The following is a 22,351-nucleotide window of genomic DNA, read 5'->3' on the forward strand; positions in this document are numbered from 1 at the left end:
AACAAAGGCAATACATTCATATAGTGCAAAATTGCACTAAACAACATGTCTTGCTCTTGTTAGGTTAAGCACCATTTAAAATGAAATCCCACAATATAGTTTGAAAGCATGATGTGGCAACAATATGTTGGCAAGACAAGTATCGCAATTATGACAACTATTGTATAATGCGAAAGAAAATGCATGAATAATGAACTAATATGCAATACTGGAGTATGGCAACAATACAAAGTGTGAAATCCATGAATAACGGACACATTCAGTTAGTGATGTTTTCCACCATTAATTTTGACAATCTTGTTTATCCTTTACAAAAGCTTGACACTTTGACAACCATAGTCACCTGTAAGGCATACAAATTTGTACTTGTAAGAAATTTAATGGGAGAAGAAAGTTTGGTGTACATCATCATTGCAATTATTTAAAATGCTGATCACAACTCAAAGAAGCAACTTATGATATTTTGCCAGTGCATCAGCAAGTGCATCATTAGGAAAAACAGTTCAGAATATGTAGGCAAAATCGGGCATGTACACTCTCTCAAAGCTGCGCTGCTATCAAGTCCTCAATTTTCAATGATGTCTAAACAGGATCAGCTTCGATAGGTCCTTTCGAGTAGTTGGTCCGCTGATAACTTCAGTCATGTGTTTGGCAAGGTAGTGCATTCTAATAGTCAGGTAAGAGGCGGCCACTTTCCGTATCAGAAAGAAGACATGGTTGCAGTCTGCTGGGGCATCGTACATATGATCTGAGAGCGAGGTGAAGATGCTACTTTGCCCAACTTCTCCTAGGACTGCTGAGCATATGGCATGAGGGAGGTGGCATGACTGAGGTAGTTTGCCTCTGGTTACCTTCAGAAGTCGCTGCAGACACATTTCAGTTCTTTCGCACACTTTGACAACATCTCGTGCGGGTCTCACCAAACCACCCCTGTCTTTCTTTCCAAGAAGTCTCCCATTCATGACTTCTCCAGTAGTGAGGGCCGCTGCACATTCTTCGCACGACAAAGTTCTCTGTGTCATTTTAACTGCGTAACCAGCAATGTACGGGATGACAGCTTTCTTGTACGTAGACAGCTCATTTATGTTCGGTATGTCTGCGTAGTCATGGTCTGTCATCATGGGAGTTCTTGTTGACAAGTCATACTTGCGAATCAGGTGCTGGTCTGAGTCCATGTTGGGTTCGATGAGCTTCCTTCTTCCACTTCCCACATGCAGAATGGTTGTACTATCTTGAGGTGTACAATTCCCCCCCATGCCTTGGATCTCATGCCTGATGAGCATTTTTCTGTACAAGGTGGAGAACTCACGAGCTGTGGGATTGTTGTTGCATCCAAGAGCGGACCTGACTGCACAAAAGAAAAGCTCAAGATGATCTTGGCTCATCTTGTATGTGAGCAAATACTTTAATTTCGGACATTCTGCACACACCAGCTTGTCGTACAGATGCTTGGTGCTTGTGATCGCTGAAAGGAAGCCTATGAACGGGGTCTTGCGGGGCGTTTCATGCATTCTTTTGCCATGTGCATCTGTGATGGACTCGAGATATTTGTATGTTCTTTCCACGAAGGGTTTCCATTTGTGTTCATTTTCTGGGCGGAGGGCAGCTTTGGTATTGCGAGCGATGGGATTGCGTGAGTTCAAAATATCAAAAAGGTGGTCGATTGTGCGAATGAAATGCACTGTAGCTCTGCATCCCTTGAATTGTGGCAAACCTTGCTCTTCCAGAAATTCCAAAGCATCGGCAACACTTGCACTGAGGGTCTGAGCTGCAATGTTCACCTTCATCTTTTGCTTTCGCCATTGCATGTGTGGGTTCCGTAGTTTATTTCCAAGTCGCATCCCTTCATCTTCTTGAAGCTTGTGGAGTTCCTTGATGTAGTCCCATCTGATGTTGTTTCCATCTCCATCTTTGAGGATTCCATTTGCCGCCAGAGTGTTCCGCATCAACTTCAGCATATGACATACATCTAGGAAAACGCTCACTTGATGATCCGGCTTGAGTGGATGTGGAAAGGAAGGGACAAGGTTGGGCATTTTCATGCTAGCTCCCAATGTTTCCAGCATTGTCACGTGACATGATGGCCCATCACACGTTAGGGATTCTATCCAAACCCCAACATCGGCTAATTTCTCCAGGCATTGCTGAACGAGGTTAGCACGATCCTTTCCAGACATTCCACGAATGAGAAAGTAACCAACTGGCAGCTTCCAGTTGGAATTAAGTGGAACAACCATGAACACCAGGGCTTCTGTTGCAAGAGGATTTGTATCATCCTCGCACTCTGTTCCTATGTCGACGTACCCATGAACCCTCTTTCCATCCCACTGAACATGTTGTTTAATGGCCATTTCGTCAAGCATGAGACCACATACAAGTTCTTGTCCTCTCTCCTTTGATTCCTTCACTTTCTCTTCCAGCGTACTGAAGGCTTCTGCTGTGAAGCCTGGCTTCCCGTCAATGTTACTGTACCACTTACGGATAACAGAAGGATGTGGCAGCTGTAGGTTGAAGGTCTTTCGTACAAATCTGTATGCTTTGGCTGAGTAAAAGTTCAACGTCAGCGCAAAGGCACGAAGAGCCGGTGGATAATTTTCCCTCATGGAAACATCTTTGTCTTTCGCTTTGACGAGTCTCTTCATTATTTCTCCAGGCACATCACAGGTTTTCTCCAGCATTTCAAGGCCACTCTCTGAAAGCATGTTCTTCTTTTTCAATGTACTCACAACCTCCTGCAGAGATATCACCTTTTTCTTTAGTCTGCGTGCTCTGGTCTGAGTTGTCTTCAGGCGCTTCTTCATGTTTGACATGTGGTCATACATCTTATCAAGTCGACGTTTGATACTTCTTGGGCTGTCACGAATGCTGTAAGTATGATCATGATGAGAGTTCAGCTGCTTAGGTGGAGCTCTGGGTGCAATTAACACAGATTCATCGCTGCCTTTTGTACCAGGTCCAATGGCTGTTGAAAAATCACTGCTTGTAGCTGGTGGATCACAAACTGGGTCTTCTGGTGTGGTTGAAAGCTCATCAAGCATCAACGAGGGGGAGTTTTCTTCTTGCTTGGGTTGTGTGTCTGCTTGGACAGAGTTCCGAGGAAAAGGGGCCTTGCGTTGTTTGACTGTCTGTGAAAAGATCAATAAAACAACAAACAAAGTAATTATATAGTTCATTTCTTCGTTACAAACAATTCTGATCAGTGTTATATTGAAATGATCCATCAATAACAGCATACTAAATCCTTCAATAAGTTTTAAGTATGGGCAATGACAGAATGTCTTTTTAAAACAATACAACCAGTAAGTTACTGAATAAAACAAAATGAAAGAGTACACATCAATTTTTACTGGTTACTAAGAGCACTTTTTTCTTTTTCAAACTGATGTACAGGGCATATGTCTGCACTTCTGTTTTCATGTCAATCTTTCCGTGAAGTTTAGTCCACTTCCTATTATATCATCCAGCATAATATAATACTTATATAATGCAGGTGTGTGTGTATGTGTGTGTGTTCAATTGGACAAACTTTTGAAATGAAAAAAAAAAATCTTCAGCAAACACTTCTCAATTATCTACATGATGAAAATTTACTGGGAATTCTATATTGTAACACTGCATCACAGTAGCAAAATATTGTGTACATTAAATAACAATGAAAACATGAATATGCCCACTGCCTCAGCGACCATCAATAATAGGAAGGGCTTCACAGTAATGACTTGCCATCAACAAATCATGCACATACATGTATGTGTACACAAGGTATAATGGGGTGCACGAAATGGCCCCTCAAGTATCAGAGTACATGTTTCAAGCCATTCAACATTTCCCCTTTCTTTCTCTCTTCAAATGTCTGTATATGCAGAAATATGTTTTAAATTTGAGTGGTGCTGTATTGTGACATGTTTGTTACAATGAAGCAAAATATGTAAATGTGTATCATTATTTGTTTATCTTTTGCCACACTCCAAAAGTTGTATGTATCACAATCTATCGTAAAGACCAAAAAAAACAACAACAAACAAACCAAAAACCAACAACAATAACAACAACAACCAAACAATAAAATGTTCATGAGCAGTCCAAATAACCGTACAGCTGTATATATTTTTCTTCCATTATCAATGTGTACCAAGTAAAACAAACACAAACATTCAAAGTACAGGTAGCTAGGGCATGATAGAAGCTTGAATCAAGCTCACCAGCATGGCAAGAACAGAAAAACTATTCCTTCTCTCATTGGCTCATGCATTTGGAATAGTTTGCTTGCATGCAGTCTTGTTTGTTTGCCTCAGTTACTTGAAGCCCCTGGTGGACCCAATTTACAATTTTGCAATGAACTTGAATTTTGTGGATATTTGAACCCAGTGTAAGACCAGAAGAAAAATTTATTGACATGCAGGGTGTATGTTGATGCAACCTATTGCAAAAAAAAAAATAATAAAATAAAAAATGAAATACAGTGTAAATGAATAAAAAAAAAAAAAAGCTTTCATGTTCTGGTTGTTTTATATATATATATATATATATATATATATATATATATATATATATATGTGTGTGTGTGTGTGTGTGTGTGTGTGTGTGTGATAAAAACCCCAAATGGCAATGGATCTAAAAACACTTTATCCTGGCGAGGAAAGCGCATGATTTAGAAACAAGACACCAAACAGGTTAGTCATCGCATTCTTCATCAGCGACCAGGATGCGATGTGATGTTAGATTAAAATCCGTTTCTGAAGCAGACATACACACAAGGGTATACATCTGCTCCTGGTCGGACGGATTTCAAAACTAACCTGCTTGTGATGGAATGCGTCTAGACTGGTAGTTGCTGCCACAGTGCATGTTAACCGCGCAGTGTGTCTGTGCACGTTAGGCATAGCAACGACGCATCCATGGACTGGTTCCCTCCATGAAGAGCCAAAGATGAAAAAGATGAACCACACACCTCCGGCCCCCAAGGAGACATCCCAGCCAGTAGTTGTGCCTTGTCCGTGATGGAATACTGTACATCAGACTTTCCTGATAGTCAACGGTCTTTCCCGTAGTCAATCAGACAATCAGACACCAAACAGGTTAGTCATCGCATTCTTCATCAGCGACCAGGATGCGATGTGATGGTAGATTAAAATCCGTTTCTGTAGCAGACATACACACAAAGGTATACGTCTGCTCCTGGTCGGACGGATTTCAAAACTAAAATTCAAATTTCAAACACCAAACATGCAAAATTAAAATTTGTTCTTCTGCACGTACCCTCATGAGATGTTTTGGAAAGTTGAATAAAGTTGGTACAGCATCTGCCCGCAGCCTTGTTGTCTGGCCGGTGCGATCGAAGTACTTCTCTTCAAAGTGGTCAGAACACAAGGTAGAGTATGGTTTGGGAGTCCAGTGGTCTCTTCTCATGTTCACAATCCATCTTTGGCAAAGAGCAACACCCCTTCTTGGAAATCTAGGATTTTTAACACACAGAGAACATACGATATATGTGAAAATTATTACCATATCAGATTTGTATAGACCTCATATTCATAATCATAAAACATGTGTACCTACAACTAAGGCAAGCATGATGATGATTGCATGCATGGACATGGTCCATGGAAAGCTCCTGATAAGATTAATAACAAGGCACCGGCAGCTGACAGTCTAGATCTATATATATCCAATAATTACCCCTAACTCTGCTGTAAGAAGAGACTTACAATGTTACATGTCAGCGCAATAACAGTTAGTGAGTTTATACGCATCGGTCAGGTCTAGCTAATTCAGACAGAAGTAAAAATAAACAGATAAAGGTTACCAGAAATTCGGCAGAAACTAGAATCTACAGACTCAGTACTGACGTGACACTGACATTACCTTGGCTTGTTGTATAAAGTATAATTTACTAACCGTTAGTAGACTTCTAAGTTCTAGTTTGAGTAATATACTAGAATAGTTAAATTTATTCAGTATTATCAATATCATTGAAACTTCAGTCTACCCTATAAGTATGTTCGTACTACTACTACTACTACTACTACTACTCTACTTTAATACTAGAATACACAGTCAGTCTAGACAATCTAGTATCTAACGACTGTTGTCACTGACACTGGTACTGTGACTCTATAGGTAGACAAGAATAAATCTACGTGTAAAGTTTACACCTACTAAGCTCAAATTTACATAAATAGATAGTACTTTTTCCATGTACAAAGCTGTTTGCCCCAACACACAACGTACAGAGTGTAATATAGCCCCAGGGCCAAAATTACTTGATCTTTTTCATTTTGGTAGTTGGTGGTATGTAAACAGATCGACGGCAAACACAAAATCCAGTGTCTGGGACTACCTTTGCTACTGCGCTCACAAGAAAAAGCCAGCATACGACCGATCCGCCTAACGTTAATTTTAACGTTACTTGGGGAATTAATTTACTTGTTATTCTCATCATGGCTTGGTGTCCGTCAAACTTACCTGTGAAATGTTTTTCCACATCCTTTTGTCAAGCGATTTGTGCAGTTTACAGCCGCACAATACGGCATTTTAATGCCTCGCTCAGGGTCGGAACGTCAGAAAAACACGGTACAACATGCAGTCACTGTATGTGGATGTCGTCTGCTGGGATTTGCAAGCAAAAAAGTGTTGCTAAGTAAAATGGCGGACGTCACGTGACAATGAGTCGAGCGACGGCGACAAGTACGGGTGGCGAGTGATTCTTCTATGTGTGTAAGAGTTCTGTGGTTTACCCCACAAACCTGTTCGCTGGCCGGCGAGTGGAGCGAGCCGCCTTTATCCACTCGTTCGATCAGGGATGTGTACTTTTGTCGTTGTTGTTGCTTTATATTCTTTGACAAATTTGCGTACAAATTTGACGCAGAAAATACACACGGCACCAAGGCAAGCCGCGCGCGCTTGCTAACAAATTTGTACGCAAATTTGTCAAAGAATATAAATTTGTTAGCAAGCGCGCGCGGCTTGCCTTGGTGCCGTGTGTATTTTCTGCGTCAAATTTGTACGCAAATTTGTCAAAGAATATAAAGCAACAACAACGACAAAAGTACACATCCCTGAACGAGTGGATAAAGGCGGCTCGCTCCACTCGCCGGCCAACAGGTTTGTGGGGTAAACGCGCTATACGGGGCACGCAGAGCGAGTCGCCTTGTTTCTCGCCGGCCAACAGGTTTGTGGGGTAAACGCGCTATACGGGGGCACGCAGAGCGAGTCGCCTTGTTTAAAGGCTATCATACGGCTTGTCGCGTACACTGAATCACCCCTACGAGTAAAAAGAGTCCAGAAGCTAGACTAGGGTCTCCGGTGCGGCTGAACCTGACACGTGAAAGAGGCGGTATAACTATACGGAGAGCGGCATCCATAGCGACCAGAATACCGATTCGTTTTGTTGTGTGTGTGTGTGTTTTTTTTTTCGTCGATAAATGAAGTTTTTCTCAATAAAACAGTTACAATCAAAGTTTGTCGATACTAATGCGACTTATCATGGGAATACATACTCGGTGGGAGTCGAATTCACGCCCTCCTGATTGCAAGACAGGAGCCATAGTCATGTGATGGTTCTTATAACCAAGCGAGCCAGAACACTTGTATTTTATTTCTTTTAGTTTATCTTATTCTACTTAATTTTATCTTATTTTATTTCATTTTACTGTATTTTGTTTTGTTTTGTTTTATTTTATTTTATTTCATTTTGTTTTATTTATAATTATTATTTATTTATTTATTTATTTATTTATTTGTTTTATTTATTTATTTATTTATTTATTTATTTATTTTTTTTTTTTTTTGGGGGGGGAAATCTCGACAGGTGTTCATTAATGACGGTGTGAGATCCCACGGTAGGGACTGTTTGTTGTTTGTAAAAACAGAGTATAAAGGTCGCTTTCATAAAGCATTTAAAACAGATTTCTAGAGACTTAAATGTAAGTGCCCCTTTAGGAGCGACAGTTTCGTATTTTTTAAAATGAAACTGACAATCTTTAGACAAGAAAAGTGCCTTTATTGTTCATTCTGATCTTTAAATAATAGAATAATTATTTCTTGCCTTTCAGGGGGCACATAATGGGGGGGGGGTGACACATTTTTTTTTTTTTTTGGGGGGGGGGGGGGAAATACCCCCTCTGCCATTGTTATCGTCTTCTCCCCTGTCAGTATAATTATCGTGATATGTTTAATACTAAGACTCCTATATCATCCGACCCCTTCCACATACACACATACTTTGTACATTACCGGTATCGGTATAGCTCTCCAATCTTCTGTTTATACTTATAGGCCCGAATTCATTAGGAGGTACAAATGAAACCATGGTTTAAACCATGGACAAAAACCACGGAGCGCCAAGTGTCGCACGGAATATTCCGTTACGAAATTGGTTATTTCGTCGACAGAATGACGGTTTCGTTAACGAAATGATCATTTCGTGGACGAAATGTTTATTTAGTTACAAAATGTTGTCGTTTCGTTACAAGATAATAATTTCATCGACGAAATGACTGATTTCGTAACGAAATATTCCATGTGACACTTGGCGCTCAATGGTTTTTGTCCATGGTTTAAACCATGGTTTCATTTGTACCACTTTCGTGAATTCGGGCCATAGCGTATATGGCACAAATATATATGCCTGCTTGATATCGCTTGCTGACTATAGCAGCTAGTGACAATTGACCATGAAAGAGATTATTCGGTCTGAGTCACGCTCATCCGATGATGTTTGTAAAGAAGTCCTTTGCTGATGACCTCGTGTAAGTATTGGAACCTCGTCTTGCCATTGAAACTTATTGTAGTCTGCTTCTATTCAGCACCTCCGATGGCGAAAATCATTTAATGACCAGCTAGGACTGCCGATTCTCATAGAAAACTGGACAAGTCCATAAAGTCCAGAATAATGTTACGAGAAGAAAACTGACCTCCTTGATGCGAATGATCCCAGTCTTGCAATCTTATTTGAATCTATGCCATATTTCTCGTCTGTTGTGTGTTTTTAATGGATTTCAAAAACATTCTTATTCCTCAATTACATTAAATAGATTTTGAAATGTTGTATTCCTTGGGACTATAACTAATTTATAACTGTTTAATGGCAAAAGCCTGAAAATCATCCGGAAGTCTCCTTTTAATGCTAAGGATAAGAAGCAGCACTGGTTATTGGGTTAATTAAAGCTCGGTAGTCTCGCGGATGTAAGACCTGCTGGCCATTGTTAATAGTAGTTCGTTGATCTGATTTGCCCTTGTATGCAGGCCCATCAATGCCTATGAAATCTTATTTTATCCCTGTACTCTGTACTACTACAACATTGAATAATCTGCGCTTACTTATATATCGATGAACGGCAATTTGTCAAAGGTGATTAGTGTTAATGATGCCTTGTAACAATTTCAATGTCGCCCTCCAGCGATAGCACCATTTTGGCTGGCAGCGAGATAACACAGTTACAGCCGGAATAATGTGCGCGAGTTGTCCGCGTTCCCTTGTAGCACAGCCATGCTGTGGCGACCCATCCAGGGAGGTCACCTCCCTGCTACATCATCTCGCTCAAAAACAAACCGCACATGGAAGCAAAAAGGGGAAAATCGACAATCAATTGAGCCAAGATAAACAAAGCTTATTTAAAGAGACATAAGATATCCTCTACCCAAGTCGAAAAGGTTTTACTGTGGATAGCAACGGAAGATGCAATGGTTATCAGGTAAACTTTACACCAATGTGCGTTGGTTTGCTTGCCTGCTTGTTTGTTTGAGGTGGACGGCAAAGATTGGTATCATTTAAGGAGATAAAGTATGTCAAGAAAAAAAGAAATACAATCGCATTTTCGCATTAATATCTTCCAATATGATGAAACCTTCTGAATGCTATTCCAGCGTCTTAAGATATAACATCTTACATATATTTCGCAGAAAACCCCATTCAATTTGGTTAAGTGGTCACAGAGAATCGTTGTAAAGCATGTCATGGGTCTGATTCTTCCGAGTTTAGCACTTGGATGCTCTTTGAACTCCATATTAATGTGTAAACACAATGGGCAACGTGGAGGGAAGGGATTCTTGGCATGCTCTACAAAACTCCTCATTTTTCTCTTTGACCATTGAAGCAAATTGGATGGGGTTCTCTGTAAGATGTGTGTAATAAGATATAGTTTCATACCCTGAAATTGTATTTGGATTGATTCACTACTTTTAAAGCTATCATTGCAAAGGGTACCGTTGTATTTTTATTTATTTATTTATTTATCTATTGTTCATTATTATTATGATTTATTTATTTATTTATCTATTTATTTATTTATTTATTTTCATTTATTATTATTATTATTTTTTTTTTGGGGGGGGGGTCAAACGGTATACCAAAACCGATTTGGTACTTCAGGTAATACTATGAATCAATTCAGATCTCTGAAAACAAACAAACAAGCAAACAAACTGCATTCCAACAGTCGAACGTCTATATGTTATGACAAAGTCGAGGAAAAGAACAGACAAACATACAACCAAACCCACGTACAATAAACACAAAACTATACTGATTGGTTAGTTTGGCTGACCTCTCGATACCTTATAATACATGCAATACCGTTACTGCTACCGTTCATAATTTAACAAAAAACAAAACAAACATGTTTTTGCTTGTTGCAGGGCCAATACATTCTATCTACTAGTACTACTGCTCATGAAAAGTATTCTATACATAACCTTTGATTTCAATTTTAATGGGCATGAAGGGCCTACTTGTATGTGTTTGTTGCATTTTGTAAGGGTCTGTAAAAATCGATATTTTCGCGAGACTAATTTTTCGCGCTTGGCGAGGTAAGAAGAGTTTCACGTGTTTTGAATTCCACGGAATCAAGACATCATGCACAGGAACATAATATGGCAAGCAAAAATGTTCGCGTGCTTTTATTTTCGCGCTAGTTTCTGGTTGCGCGAAATGCGCGAAAATTTCAACACTTTTTCCACTTTTACAAGGTATGTTACTTATTAATTTGGTATGTGTTTAGGGTTGGCTTGGCTCTTGGTTGATATAGGAGAGTGAGAGGAGGAGCGCATTATGCATGCCGTCTTCCATTTATTTATTTATTTTTTTTGATGTCCAACAAAGAGTCAAACAAAATACAATCTTGACTAGTACATGCAAGGATAATAATATAGGAGAGTTATACTGTGTATTTTGGGAGTTTCCATTGCACTCACGTAGGTGTCAATGCTTAAAATGTCCTTTAGTACAAAGAATGTGTACCGGTGGTTCCCTGACTGTTGGAGAGTAGGAAACGATATTGGAAACAAACAGTAGTGATACTATTCATTCATTTATTTATTCATTTTTTTCCATTTCTAACAGAACCATATACAATATCTTACAGAAATTGAATACATTACGTTTCATCACAATGCAATAAAGAATATGTTTACGGAATATTTTAAGTATACTGCTGGATGTATTTTATGTATACTGCTTTAAGTATAATGCTGGAAAGGAGGACGAATGCTAAAAAAGTAGTGCTTGTATAGGGTGCATTCCCCCACATGTAATACTATAAGTTATATGATTGATATACTGTTATATGAAGAAAAAAAAATACAAAAGAAACTAAGATATGGAAACCGAACTAACACGGGACAAACACCCTGGGTAAAATCCCTACACCTGCATTACAAAGAAGGTTCAAACTGGCTTTAATTATTCAAACAACTGTCCGTTTTCTATGACAGTGGACTCCCGTTATAACGGAGTATATGGAAATTTCGTCATAGCCGATCATATAAACAATAACAATACATAAAGTGGATAATGTTGCAACCTGAATTTTAATTCGTTTTAACCTGAATTTCGTTATAACGGGAGTGCACTGTATTGCTTAAAAATAATAATAATAATAATTATAAAATCAACAGGTGTATTTACGCCTTTGATCTTGGAGTTGATGCCCCCATCTTTCTAAAGCAATCTAGTGATTAACCTTCAACGCTAATCTGATGTCGGATATATTTTGCTTAATCATTTGTTAGATATATTGAAACTCCACGTACGGATGAAAATGAATGTCAGTCCGTTCAATAACATGCGCACATGCAGGTTCAAAGTTTCGATAATAGCTGTATAGCTGTATGATTTTATCAATTTTCGACGCAATTTCGATAAATTATTAATAAAACAACAAGGTATGATTTTCAAGTACAGTTGTTGGTAGACTAATGTGCCAATGTATAGTAACCGGAAGCACCCACTCGAGAAATTTATATTTTTTTCCCCATCAATCATTGCGCAGTTTCTATTCGCGCATTCCCGTCTTGACCATTACGTACGGCTCATCGTTGATAAGTAAGAATGACAAAAAGTTATTACCATCATGATTTTTTTTTTTTTTGGCTCTTTGTAGCCGTTATTCAATGAGACATAAATCCGTTGACTACCTGTCTGCAGGCCAGATCCAGTTTGGGACCATATAGATTATACTTATAATAATGAATATCTTTATGTTTAGGACATACTTTTAAACCACACAATATGTTTGAGTGGAGGTATCAAACAAACAATCAAACATTATATTAGAGGGAATTGTGACTCCATCTCTTGCAGGGGCGGATCCAGGAATTCCGAAAAGGGGGGGGGGGGGGATTCTAGTGCCACTTCCGGGTGCTGACAAGCAAGAAACAAACAAACAAACAAACAAAAACAAAAGGGGGCTTCAGCGCAATTTTCTGCTCCCACTACAACTGACTGACAAATATGGTAGCTTCAAAAATTAAAGGGGGGCCCTATCATTTTTTCTTTTCATTTCTTTTTCTTAACCAAAAAAAAAAAAAGAGGGCGCCCCCTCTGGATCCGCTTATGTCTTGAATCTCCTAATTGGTATTACCACATGTGAACGTATAGCTATCGGGATATCTGGTTCTGAAGTGATGTAGATCTGTCTCTTCTTGGGAGGGGACAGACATGGTTTGTGACAGAAGGGAGCGAGCCCACCCCAGCTGAGAGGAAGTAGTTTTGCATGAGAGTGAGATGGGTAGTATAGTTCTACTCCCTATAGGAACATATAAGGCAAGGAAAAAGCATTACGTGTACGTGCCACTTAAAAGTGAAAAGTGCAATTTCCCACCGAGCCTGTGGGTGAAAGAAATTATGTTTATGACCATAATAGTCCTGCAGCTGATATACGGTATGTATACATGGTGAGTATATTTAAATTGACTATTATGTGTACACCAAAATATCCCGCCTCTGTGACTTTTGTATTCTTTTCTATTTCATATCCAGCCTAAAATACTAGTATTTCGAACCTCCGTTCCTTTTCCTGAATTGTCTTTTCCTCAACTCGCAATATTGAGCATGTATTTATGCACACAATCGCATGGGAAATATTGCGATACTGATTATGTGTATACCAAAATGGACCGCCGCTGTGGCTGGAATATACACAGTGTACTTATACAACAAAGGTGTTCCACTTCATCTCCATTTAACTAAAACTCTCCTAACCTCGGTTTTTTTTTCCCTCACATTAAAAGCAGATATACTGTAGTACAGCTGTTGTGTGGGACAACGAGGACACACACGGTTGGCATGGCCCTTTCTGCCAGTGCTGTTAAGACACACGCAAAGGGGTAGAAATGAGCACTCGTGCGGGAACACCGTTGCCCGAATCCTTTATATCTGATCGATTCGAGTTTTTCTATTACTTTCCAATTACCAACGCTCAGTTGGACGTAAATGAGTCCATCCATAAACCAAACTGGAAGGCTATCTTCTATTCACACCGGAAGGACAAGGTATATCGCTGGGGTTAGTGAGTAGGTCTGCATGACTGCAGTCTCAATCTCCTCATTGTCTGCGAGTGTCTGTACAAGCTGGGACCACCATGAACACTGATCAAAATGATGATATCCCACTTAACTCCACGGAGGGGTTACGACTCTTGGATGAGGCGAGTTGTCGACAAATGCTTCTCGTCCGCATCTTCCGCAAGCGGCACAAATCGGGATACTGTGGCGCCCAATCTGCAGCCATGCTCCTGAGCGCCCGACATTTCGGACAGAAGTATCGTGACCCCACGCAGCACGCTGATTGTGACGTCAGCGACGTGCCGTACGTAGACACGAACCTGTTTTCCTACCCGCAGACAACGCTTGTGATGGAGGAAGAGGCGATGGTTAGCAACGGTATCACCCTGCCAGAAATGGAGACACTGCTGGAATCGCACGGCATCTCATCCAAGCGTGTTCACTGGAAGGATAGCATCCCGGAAGAGTTCCGTGACCTGGCGATGGCGGCGCTTTCACACGGAGATTCCAGCCGGGGCGTGCTCGTCAATTTTGAATTTGATATGATGTGGCAAGGGAAGAACGTGACGATAGGTCATCACAGTCTTCTGGCTGCCTACCATTCCGCTTCCGACCAGTTCCTGTTGCTCGACACATTCGCTAGCGCTCAAGATAGGTGGGTGCGGACGGAGAAGATGTTTCAAATGATGGGAACTCTCGACAAAGTGTCCGGTTTATTCAGAGGGTTCTTGATCACAGGAACGTGCGATACTCCCAAGGGAATTGTAGAAAAATGAAAATAAATGGGATAGCAATTGTTTGTTTAAAGTTTTTAGCTATGATATGTTGAGAAAAAAAAAGTAAGCTACCTTTTAACTCTGTGTCATTTTGTGTCACTCTGTGCCGTATGGCTTCACAGACAAGCGTTCGGCATTTGCACAGAACCAGTTGACAATATTAGGGTAACGCTTAGTTGCCCAGTTGAAATCATTAGATTAATTCATAATACGGCGTCAGAGGTATTAACAAGAAAACAATCAGCCGTGTGCAACTGCTCGTTTTTGTGACGTAGACCATCAAATTCAAATGAGAGGATATGGTAGGTGCAATGATTGTGATTAGGCCTACGCAAACAACGGCTGAGTCGTGTTTCAGTTGATTGAATTTGTTTTTAAAACAAAGTCAAGGATTCGAAACGTATCGTGCCATTCATGTATTAAACTGAGCCATTCGATCCACACACCTCTTTTCCCAGCAAAATAATCGTAAGAGGGTTCAACAGAAGTGGCTTAGCCCGTTCTGTTCCGTTCAATAAAAAATGTGTACATTACACACAAACATTACATTATCAGCTTGTGGACAACAAATAAACGTTGCACACAGAGTTTTAGTAACCGGAATATGCTCCTCCGAGAAGGGATGAATGTATTGTATCCAAAGGTTCGAGGATGTAACGATGTCAATTGTGATGCTGTTATCACAGATAAACCTGGGAGTTTTGAAACTTGCTCGCCAAGTTTACAGCAGTCCTGCTAGATCAGACTCTGAGAGCCTAACTGACTAAAGCGTCTGCAGTTCTCTCCATGCTTTAGCAGCTATCCACGACATAAATTTCACGGAAATTGGGGGGAAAATAGAGAAATTGTTCATAATCTGAGAATCGTAGGTTGCAAAGTAAAAGCGTTTTCAACAGTTGCATCTCGTTCGCATTTTCCCCATAACGAGCTCAATAATGCTGTGGGACTCAGTCGGCCACGCCCCTCATGAGCGCCACTGTGAGACGCTGTGTAGAGCTTTACAAGGACACAGAATTAGTATCAACATTGTGATTGTGACGTCACGGCGCTCTTGCCATTCGAGATGACGAGGATGTTGGACGGGAAGATGGCGACGTGCGGGCACCTCTTGGGAGCTTACCATCCAAACACCGATCGCTTCCTGCTACTCGATACGTCCACATCTTACTGCTACAGGTGGCTGAGACACGAGCAATTATTTCTGATCATGGACACCATTGATGAGGTTTCAGGAATTGAGAGGGGCCTTCTCATTGTATAGGGTTGTACGTAGTTACATTTTGTTTGAATAGTGGTGCAAAAAAAAAACAGCAACTACAATGCAAGCTATTTTATATTAAAATAAATTATACTGCTTTTCTGAAATTCAATTCAGTGTAAGGCACCTACCCATGTTGGGTCATATTCAATCCATATAGTCATGTTAGTTATCAATTCATTCATTTTCTTATGTATGTATTTATGTATGTATGTATGTATGTATTCATGTATGTATGTATGTATGTATTTATGTATGTATGTACATGTATGTATGTATTTAGACGAATAACTAGAATGTAAGCCCTGAAGTCCTTCAGTATTCTAGAATTCGTAAAACACTAAATAGTTGTCCCTTGCTTGCCGTTAATTCAAGTCTGACACTTCTTTCCTATCAATTATATATCATTGCAACCGACACTACTCCCGCAGGAAAAAAAAAAAAATATATTAGATTTATTCTTTAGGGTGTTTTGCGTTGATTACAAGCTTTCAGGAAAAGTGCTATAATGTATAATATTTGCAAAACTGTTATTTCATGCAACATATAGATGCAATGAAGAGGTTACGGCACTTTTTATCTGTCCTGACTTTCCTGTAATGTCTGTCATGTTTTGATTTGTAATGTTTTATCTAACTTTTGCAATCAAGAAAGATTAAGTTTGTGCCTAGTTTTGCATTAGTTGTCCACAGCGTACAAGCACAAATACTTCACCAATACTTATCTACTTCAGAAGATATACATAACAAGTTTGGTTTGAAAATCTACATGCTTTAAATTTGTTATTTGCCTGTTATTCTTATCACACAGTGAATCAATGTGTCTTCAGGATCATAGTAATTCTATTACTTTTTGTTTTCTGTGGAATACAAATAGGAAATATACGAATTTACATGATTTACATGGACATAAAATGAATGATACTACAACTTTCAAGAAGACTAAAAGTCCAGATAGCTTAGAATATGATTTTATAGGGTGGGAAAGGTAATGAAATCAAAGTTGTCATTTTCACTGTCCAGATTAAAATGTCTGAACTATAAGATAAAAATATATATTAATTAAAGTACAACCAATAGAAACATTAAAGATGAGAAGGATAGGTATATACTTTTGGGATATCAAACGTCATTTGATCAAATAATTATATTTTCTATTTTGTTATTTGTCTTTTGCGCGCACATACTTTTATTAACGCTTTTCGTGCCACATTAAAGGGATAGTACAGTATTGGTGGAAATGAGAATTGGGCTTTAAACTTTTTGCGAGATACCAAGAAAGTACTTATGATATAGAACAGAGCATACCATTTTAAGAGGAATTCAAAGTTTATTTGATGAAAATCGGGTTTGGAATGACGGAAACATCCAGAAACAAAGTAAAACAAAGCGATCGTAATAAAGTGTGGGTCCCACACTTTATTAGAATCGCTCTTTTTTGGATATCTCAGCCATTTGAAAACCAATTTTCATCAAATAAACGTTGAATTCATCATTAAATTACATGCTCTTTCATATTTCATAAGAGGTTTCTCATTATCTCACACAAAAAAAAAATGTTAGAAACCTGAAATTAGGTCTCAACCAAAACTGTACGATCCCTTTAATGTTCATGTCCATATTAGGTACATGTGTATTAAAATCTGTGGACATTTGACTCATTGGCACATAAAGGGTTAAAAATCAATGCAGTAAAACAATAATAATAGAAGAGTTTGCTTGCAAAAACTGATAAGTCCATATTTGCCAAATGGAGATATTTGCGATTAAAGGTCAAGAAAAATAAAGAGAATAATTCAAAAATTTTTGCTTCTCTTGACCATAACTTCAAAAGTGTACCTTTATATGTAGTGACCAATGTATCATTTAAAAGGTATTATTTTGTACTTTATGACAGAGATCGTACTTCAAAATCTTCAAAAATGGACTTATCGGTTTTTGCAAACAAACTCTTCAATTTCAAATGTATGTCAGCTTGTGTCTCAGAATCAACGGGCTTTGATTTCGTTTTCATTCTTTATGATTTAGATTCTTTTAGGGTTTATTCTTTTGTGGTTTGTAGAATACTTGCATTTTTTTTATATCAATCAATCAAACAGGTTCATTAGAGACTTTTTTTTTTAATAATTTTCTCATGCCAATCATAAGATACCGTATGAGCCTTTCTTTTTTGTTGCATTTTCTAATTGAATCCTTGCCCAATTTTATTCACATATCCATCACAATATTACAAAGATTATAACTGGAGGAGTGATCGCAACATTGAGTCGATATTGTCTGGTAATATCATTGTTTCCACAATATGTCACTGTGATCACTGTAGAGAAACTTTAACACGTTTCAGTTGTGTGACTTTTGAAATAAAAAAAAAATAAAGCATATGAACCTATTCCTTGTCTAATTCCTTTAGTTTTGTATTTTTCCCTGATCATCTGACCTGCACTGCTGTTTGTTTGTTTCTTTGTGGCAATGAGCAAGAGATACTAATCGAGCTGCAATCTTATATCTACGCATTTCTGATATGAATAGATGTTATACATAGGTTCGTGACAGTAACAATTAATGAGGTTATTTATAAGATTCCGACTGGCAATAAACAACATTACCATCAACAAAATTTTTTCGTCATCGTCACCATCCTCATGATTATCTTCGCTATCGCCATTACTACCACCATCATCATAAATCTGTAGGGAGGCCCTTTTGGGATTTTACTTTTTGGTGTGTACTATTTCTATGTATCTGTTTTAACTGGTATGGGAAATATATCCAAGAGTATTCTTCATTTATAATCTAAATCCTATTTAATCAAAGTTTACATTTTGATTTGAATATGAATATATATCATTTTCAACACATGTCACATTGATATCTGTGATTTAACAACAGGTAGGGCCTACAAGATATGTATTCACACGAATTGTAATTTTGAACGTACTTTTACTTTATTTACTTCTAATGTAACCTACTCTATTGTTATAATTAAATGACTGAGCTTCAACCAACCTTAAAATTGTAGAGGGCAAGCTTTCGTCCTCTCCTGAGGACTTTCTCAAGCCTCATGCAGTGTTGTCTTGCTGGCGCCGTTGCCTGTCTTTATTAATCACTGGACCATATATTGGTGAAAGGGTATAGCCCGAGTCTCTGTTGAGAGCTGGATTGACCCTTCTGATCCAAAGTGCTTCCTTTATTTTTCTTTTTAACCAGTTGCTTTCAAAGTCAATGATACGTGCCTCATCCCATTCAATGTTGTGTCCTGTGTTGGAGTGCTCAGATATCGCCGAGTGTGATGGATTGTTTAGTCTCAGTGCCCTTTTGTGTTCCTTGAGTCTCTCGTTCAAGGAAACCAGCAGAACCTTGAACGAGAGACTCAAGGAACAAAAAAGGGCACTGAGACTAAACAATCCATCACACTCGGCGATAGCTGAGCACTCTTACAACACAGGACACAACATTGAATGGGATGAGGCACGTATCATTGACTTTGAAAGCAACTGGTTAAAAAGAAAAATAAAGGAAGCACTTTGGATCAGAAGGGTCAATCCAGCTCTCAACAGAGACTCGGAGCTATACCCTTTCACCAATATATGGTCCAGTGATTAATAAAGACAGACAACGGCGCCAGCAAGACAACACTGCATAAGGCTTGAGAAAGTCCTCAGGAGAGGACGAAAGCTTGCCCTCTACAATTTTAAGGTTGGTTGAAGCTCAGTCATTTAAAGTGAAAACTAAGTTCTGGTAAGGGCTTGAGAACCCGTCTGGCACCATTTCATATTTGCTTGCAATATATCGAAAGAGTCTACAAAGAAACTTACCTGGCTGACGCGGTTTGCCGGAATGATGAGTCGTTTTGGAGTATTTTGAGAAAAATAATAAAAGTCGGTAAACCGACTTTTATTCCAGAAGGCTCCAGACTAACTCGGTCTCGGGGAAAACTCGACCCTATTTCAGACAATTTACACACAGTTCGTGATCGCCATGTTCATCAGTACTCTATACTAGTAATACTACGGGCACCGGCCAAACGAGGCCTTACTGAGCAGACAGGAAAGTACGTGCTAATCCTGTACAAAACAAATGGACAGCGCGCGGTCCTCAAGCCTACTAGCAAAGACGCTTTATAATACGCACATACATCACCTCAGCTCAGTTGCTGAGACGCGCGGTCTTTGAAGTTTTTGTTGTTGTTTATCAATTGTCTTTGATTGTTTTTAGAGGTGCTTGAGAGGCGCACACTAATTTTGCATGCGCGCCAAAGAGGTTTTTGATGCGCGTGTTGTAACAACTTGGACCGTACTGCGAGTAGCCAGAACGCTACAATGTAGTTTATACAGGCCGCTCCCGTATGCATAGTACTGTACAATCCAGAGGGAAAACCAGTAGCAGTACAACTCATCCCGCCGTCAAGCAAAGCGAGGCCGAGTTATCCCCGAGTCCGAGTCTAGCCTGACCCCGTTCGGGTAAGTTCCGAGACTGAATGTTTTTGGTTAACATATCCCATTTTCGTCCTTACCCATCGAATATCTTGTTATTACAGCGTTATTCCGCATATTTCCTAGGCATACGTTCACATTTTGGAGCAAAATTTGACAACTTTTGCAGGCATACCAGAACTTTGTTTGGGCTTTAATTATTCATCATCCCCAGCCGATGAAAGTTTTTAGCATTACTCTATTGTTAATTGAGAAATACGTTTGCGGTGTTGAACCTGATCTCGCCTGCCTGTTGATACGCCACAACAAATTCTTTGTGAAAGTACGCAACACGCAGACAATTATCCCAAATCAAGAAAACTGCTATCTCGGGTAATCAACGAAACATTACAGAAATCCGAGAATGAATATTGCCTACGAATGAACACTTCCCATGGTCAAATTACAGAAAAAAAAACACCAACATCTAAATCTTAGGAACCATCTCAGAAGGCCTTTAAGTCCCTCAAACCTCTGCAAAAACAAGAAAGACCTAGGATTTGCACATCAGTGATGAAGTCGCTCGCATTCAGGACAAAAATGGGACATTGAAGTCACTCTGTGATTTATCTTGGAAAGTATAATACAAACAACAACAAACCCATGGATAACTTTCCAAAAGACATAGAACTGTCGGGTTGTCAATCGTCTAATGACATTTGAAGATGACTCTTAATCAACGCAAGAAATTTGTTGATATCATGATAAGCTACACCAGGAACCTCGATCTGCGGACGGCGAGGGGCTCAGAGGGTGGCGTATCTGTCATATCTGTCGGGCGTGCATGTATTGTTTGCGAGAGTGTCGTTGTTCTTTCTTATGGAGCTATACCATTCTAGCTCCATGATGTTATCACGCCGTCCTGTTTTGGCTTTTCAAAGTAACACCGTACACTCCTGTTATAACGAACACGATTAATAACGAAATTCTCGTTACAACGCTATACATCAACTAGAGCGTCATTCGCCAGAAGGAAACAATTATCATTTCAATTCAATTTATTATGAGTTTATTTTTATCAAGTTTTTTTTTTCTTTATTGAGATAATTATCGATCTTGTGCTTCGACAGGATGCATGAGAAAAGAATTACATCAGTCTGTTTGTTACTGCTGTTTTGTAAGACATCTTTATTGTCCATTTCCGTCAATCATGATGCATCAATCACGTCTGAATAGATAACTTCTTGCAATGCACATTAAAGAACGTAAGGACCCTGTTTTTCAATGAGGATTAAGTTGTGTTCGGCGCAAATTGATATGAACTTCATGTGTTATTGGATGTACACACTAACCTCCGAGGGCCCTGCCTTTGGTATTATGGTTACCCAAGCACTACCAGCGTAGGTACATATATCCTTTCTCTGGTATATGGAGCACAACACGGTGAGAAAGAGAAAACATGATTGGGTTCAGTTGTAAATGAGGCAAGCGTGCACTTCAGTGGCGGATCCAGAGGGGGGCGCTACCGGCGCACGCCCCCTTTAATTTTCGTTAAAAACAAAGAAAATAAAAAGAAAATACTGCAATGAAACCCGGAAGTGGCACCAGAAATATTAGTCACGCCCCCCCCCCTTTACAGAATTCCTAGATCCGCCCCTGCACTTAGCCTTTACAATAATAATGTACCATGACTTAATTGAGGCTTTTGTTTGTATGACACACTGTTTTATTCGAGACAAACAGAGTAGTCTTGTTATGATTGTTTCATGTTGAATTTTCATACGCGCTTGAATGAGTGCCGTGAGCTGATGCCACTTGGTTGCGTTTTTCACCCCTGCCTGCCTGGCGCCTTTCCATAGTGACAAGCTGATGGTGAATACCTAGTAGCCAGCAAGGTGTGGAATGTAAACATACATCATACAATGGTAGCTGCAGCGACCCAGCCGGTATATAGAAGGCCATTAAACACCGTAACGACCAAATTCAATTCTACTGCTCGTACGCAGTTCAGAAATACAAACGAATTACTTTGATTGAAATAAGAATATTATTGCTTTGTTTGTTCCGTGTATTGTTCAGTGTTGTGGTCATAAATGCTCGTCCGTTCTTAATCGTTTCTACTCA

General features: G+C 39.3%; 1 protein-coding gene across 1 annotated transcript; it reads left to right on the top strand.

Annotated features, from left to right (window-relative positions):
• Positions 1 to 13,859: 13,859 nt before the first annotated feature.
• On the top strand, positions 13,860 to 14,558 carry LOC140233989 (uncharacterized). Its single transcript, XM_072314076.1, has one exon. It carries the CDS (start codon positions 13,860 to 13,862, stop codon positions 14,556 to 14,558), a length of 699 nt encoding a protein of 232 aa, XP_072170177.1.
• Positions 14,559 to 22,351: the final 7,793 nt, after the last annotated feature.

This window comes from Diadema setosum, chromosome 10 (genome assembly GCF_964275005.1).
Source record: "Diadema setosum chromosome 10, eeDiaSeto1, whole genome shotgun sequence".
NCBI classification, from domain to species: Eukaryota; Metazoa; Echinodermata; class Echinoidea; order Diadematoida; family Diadematidae; genus Diadema; species Diadema setosum.

Excerpts from the sequence above, each read along its gene's own strand:
- LOC140233989 (XM_072314076.1), top strand. The coding sequence starts at position 13,860 with ATGAACACTGATCAAAATGATGATATCCCACTTAACTCCACGGAGGGG.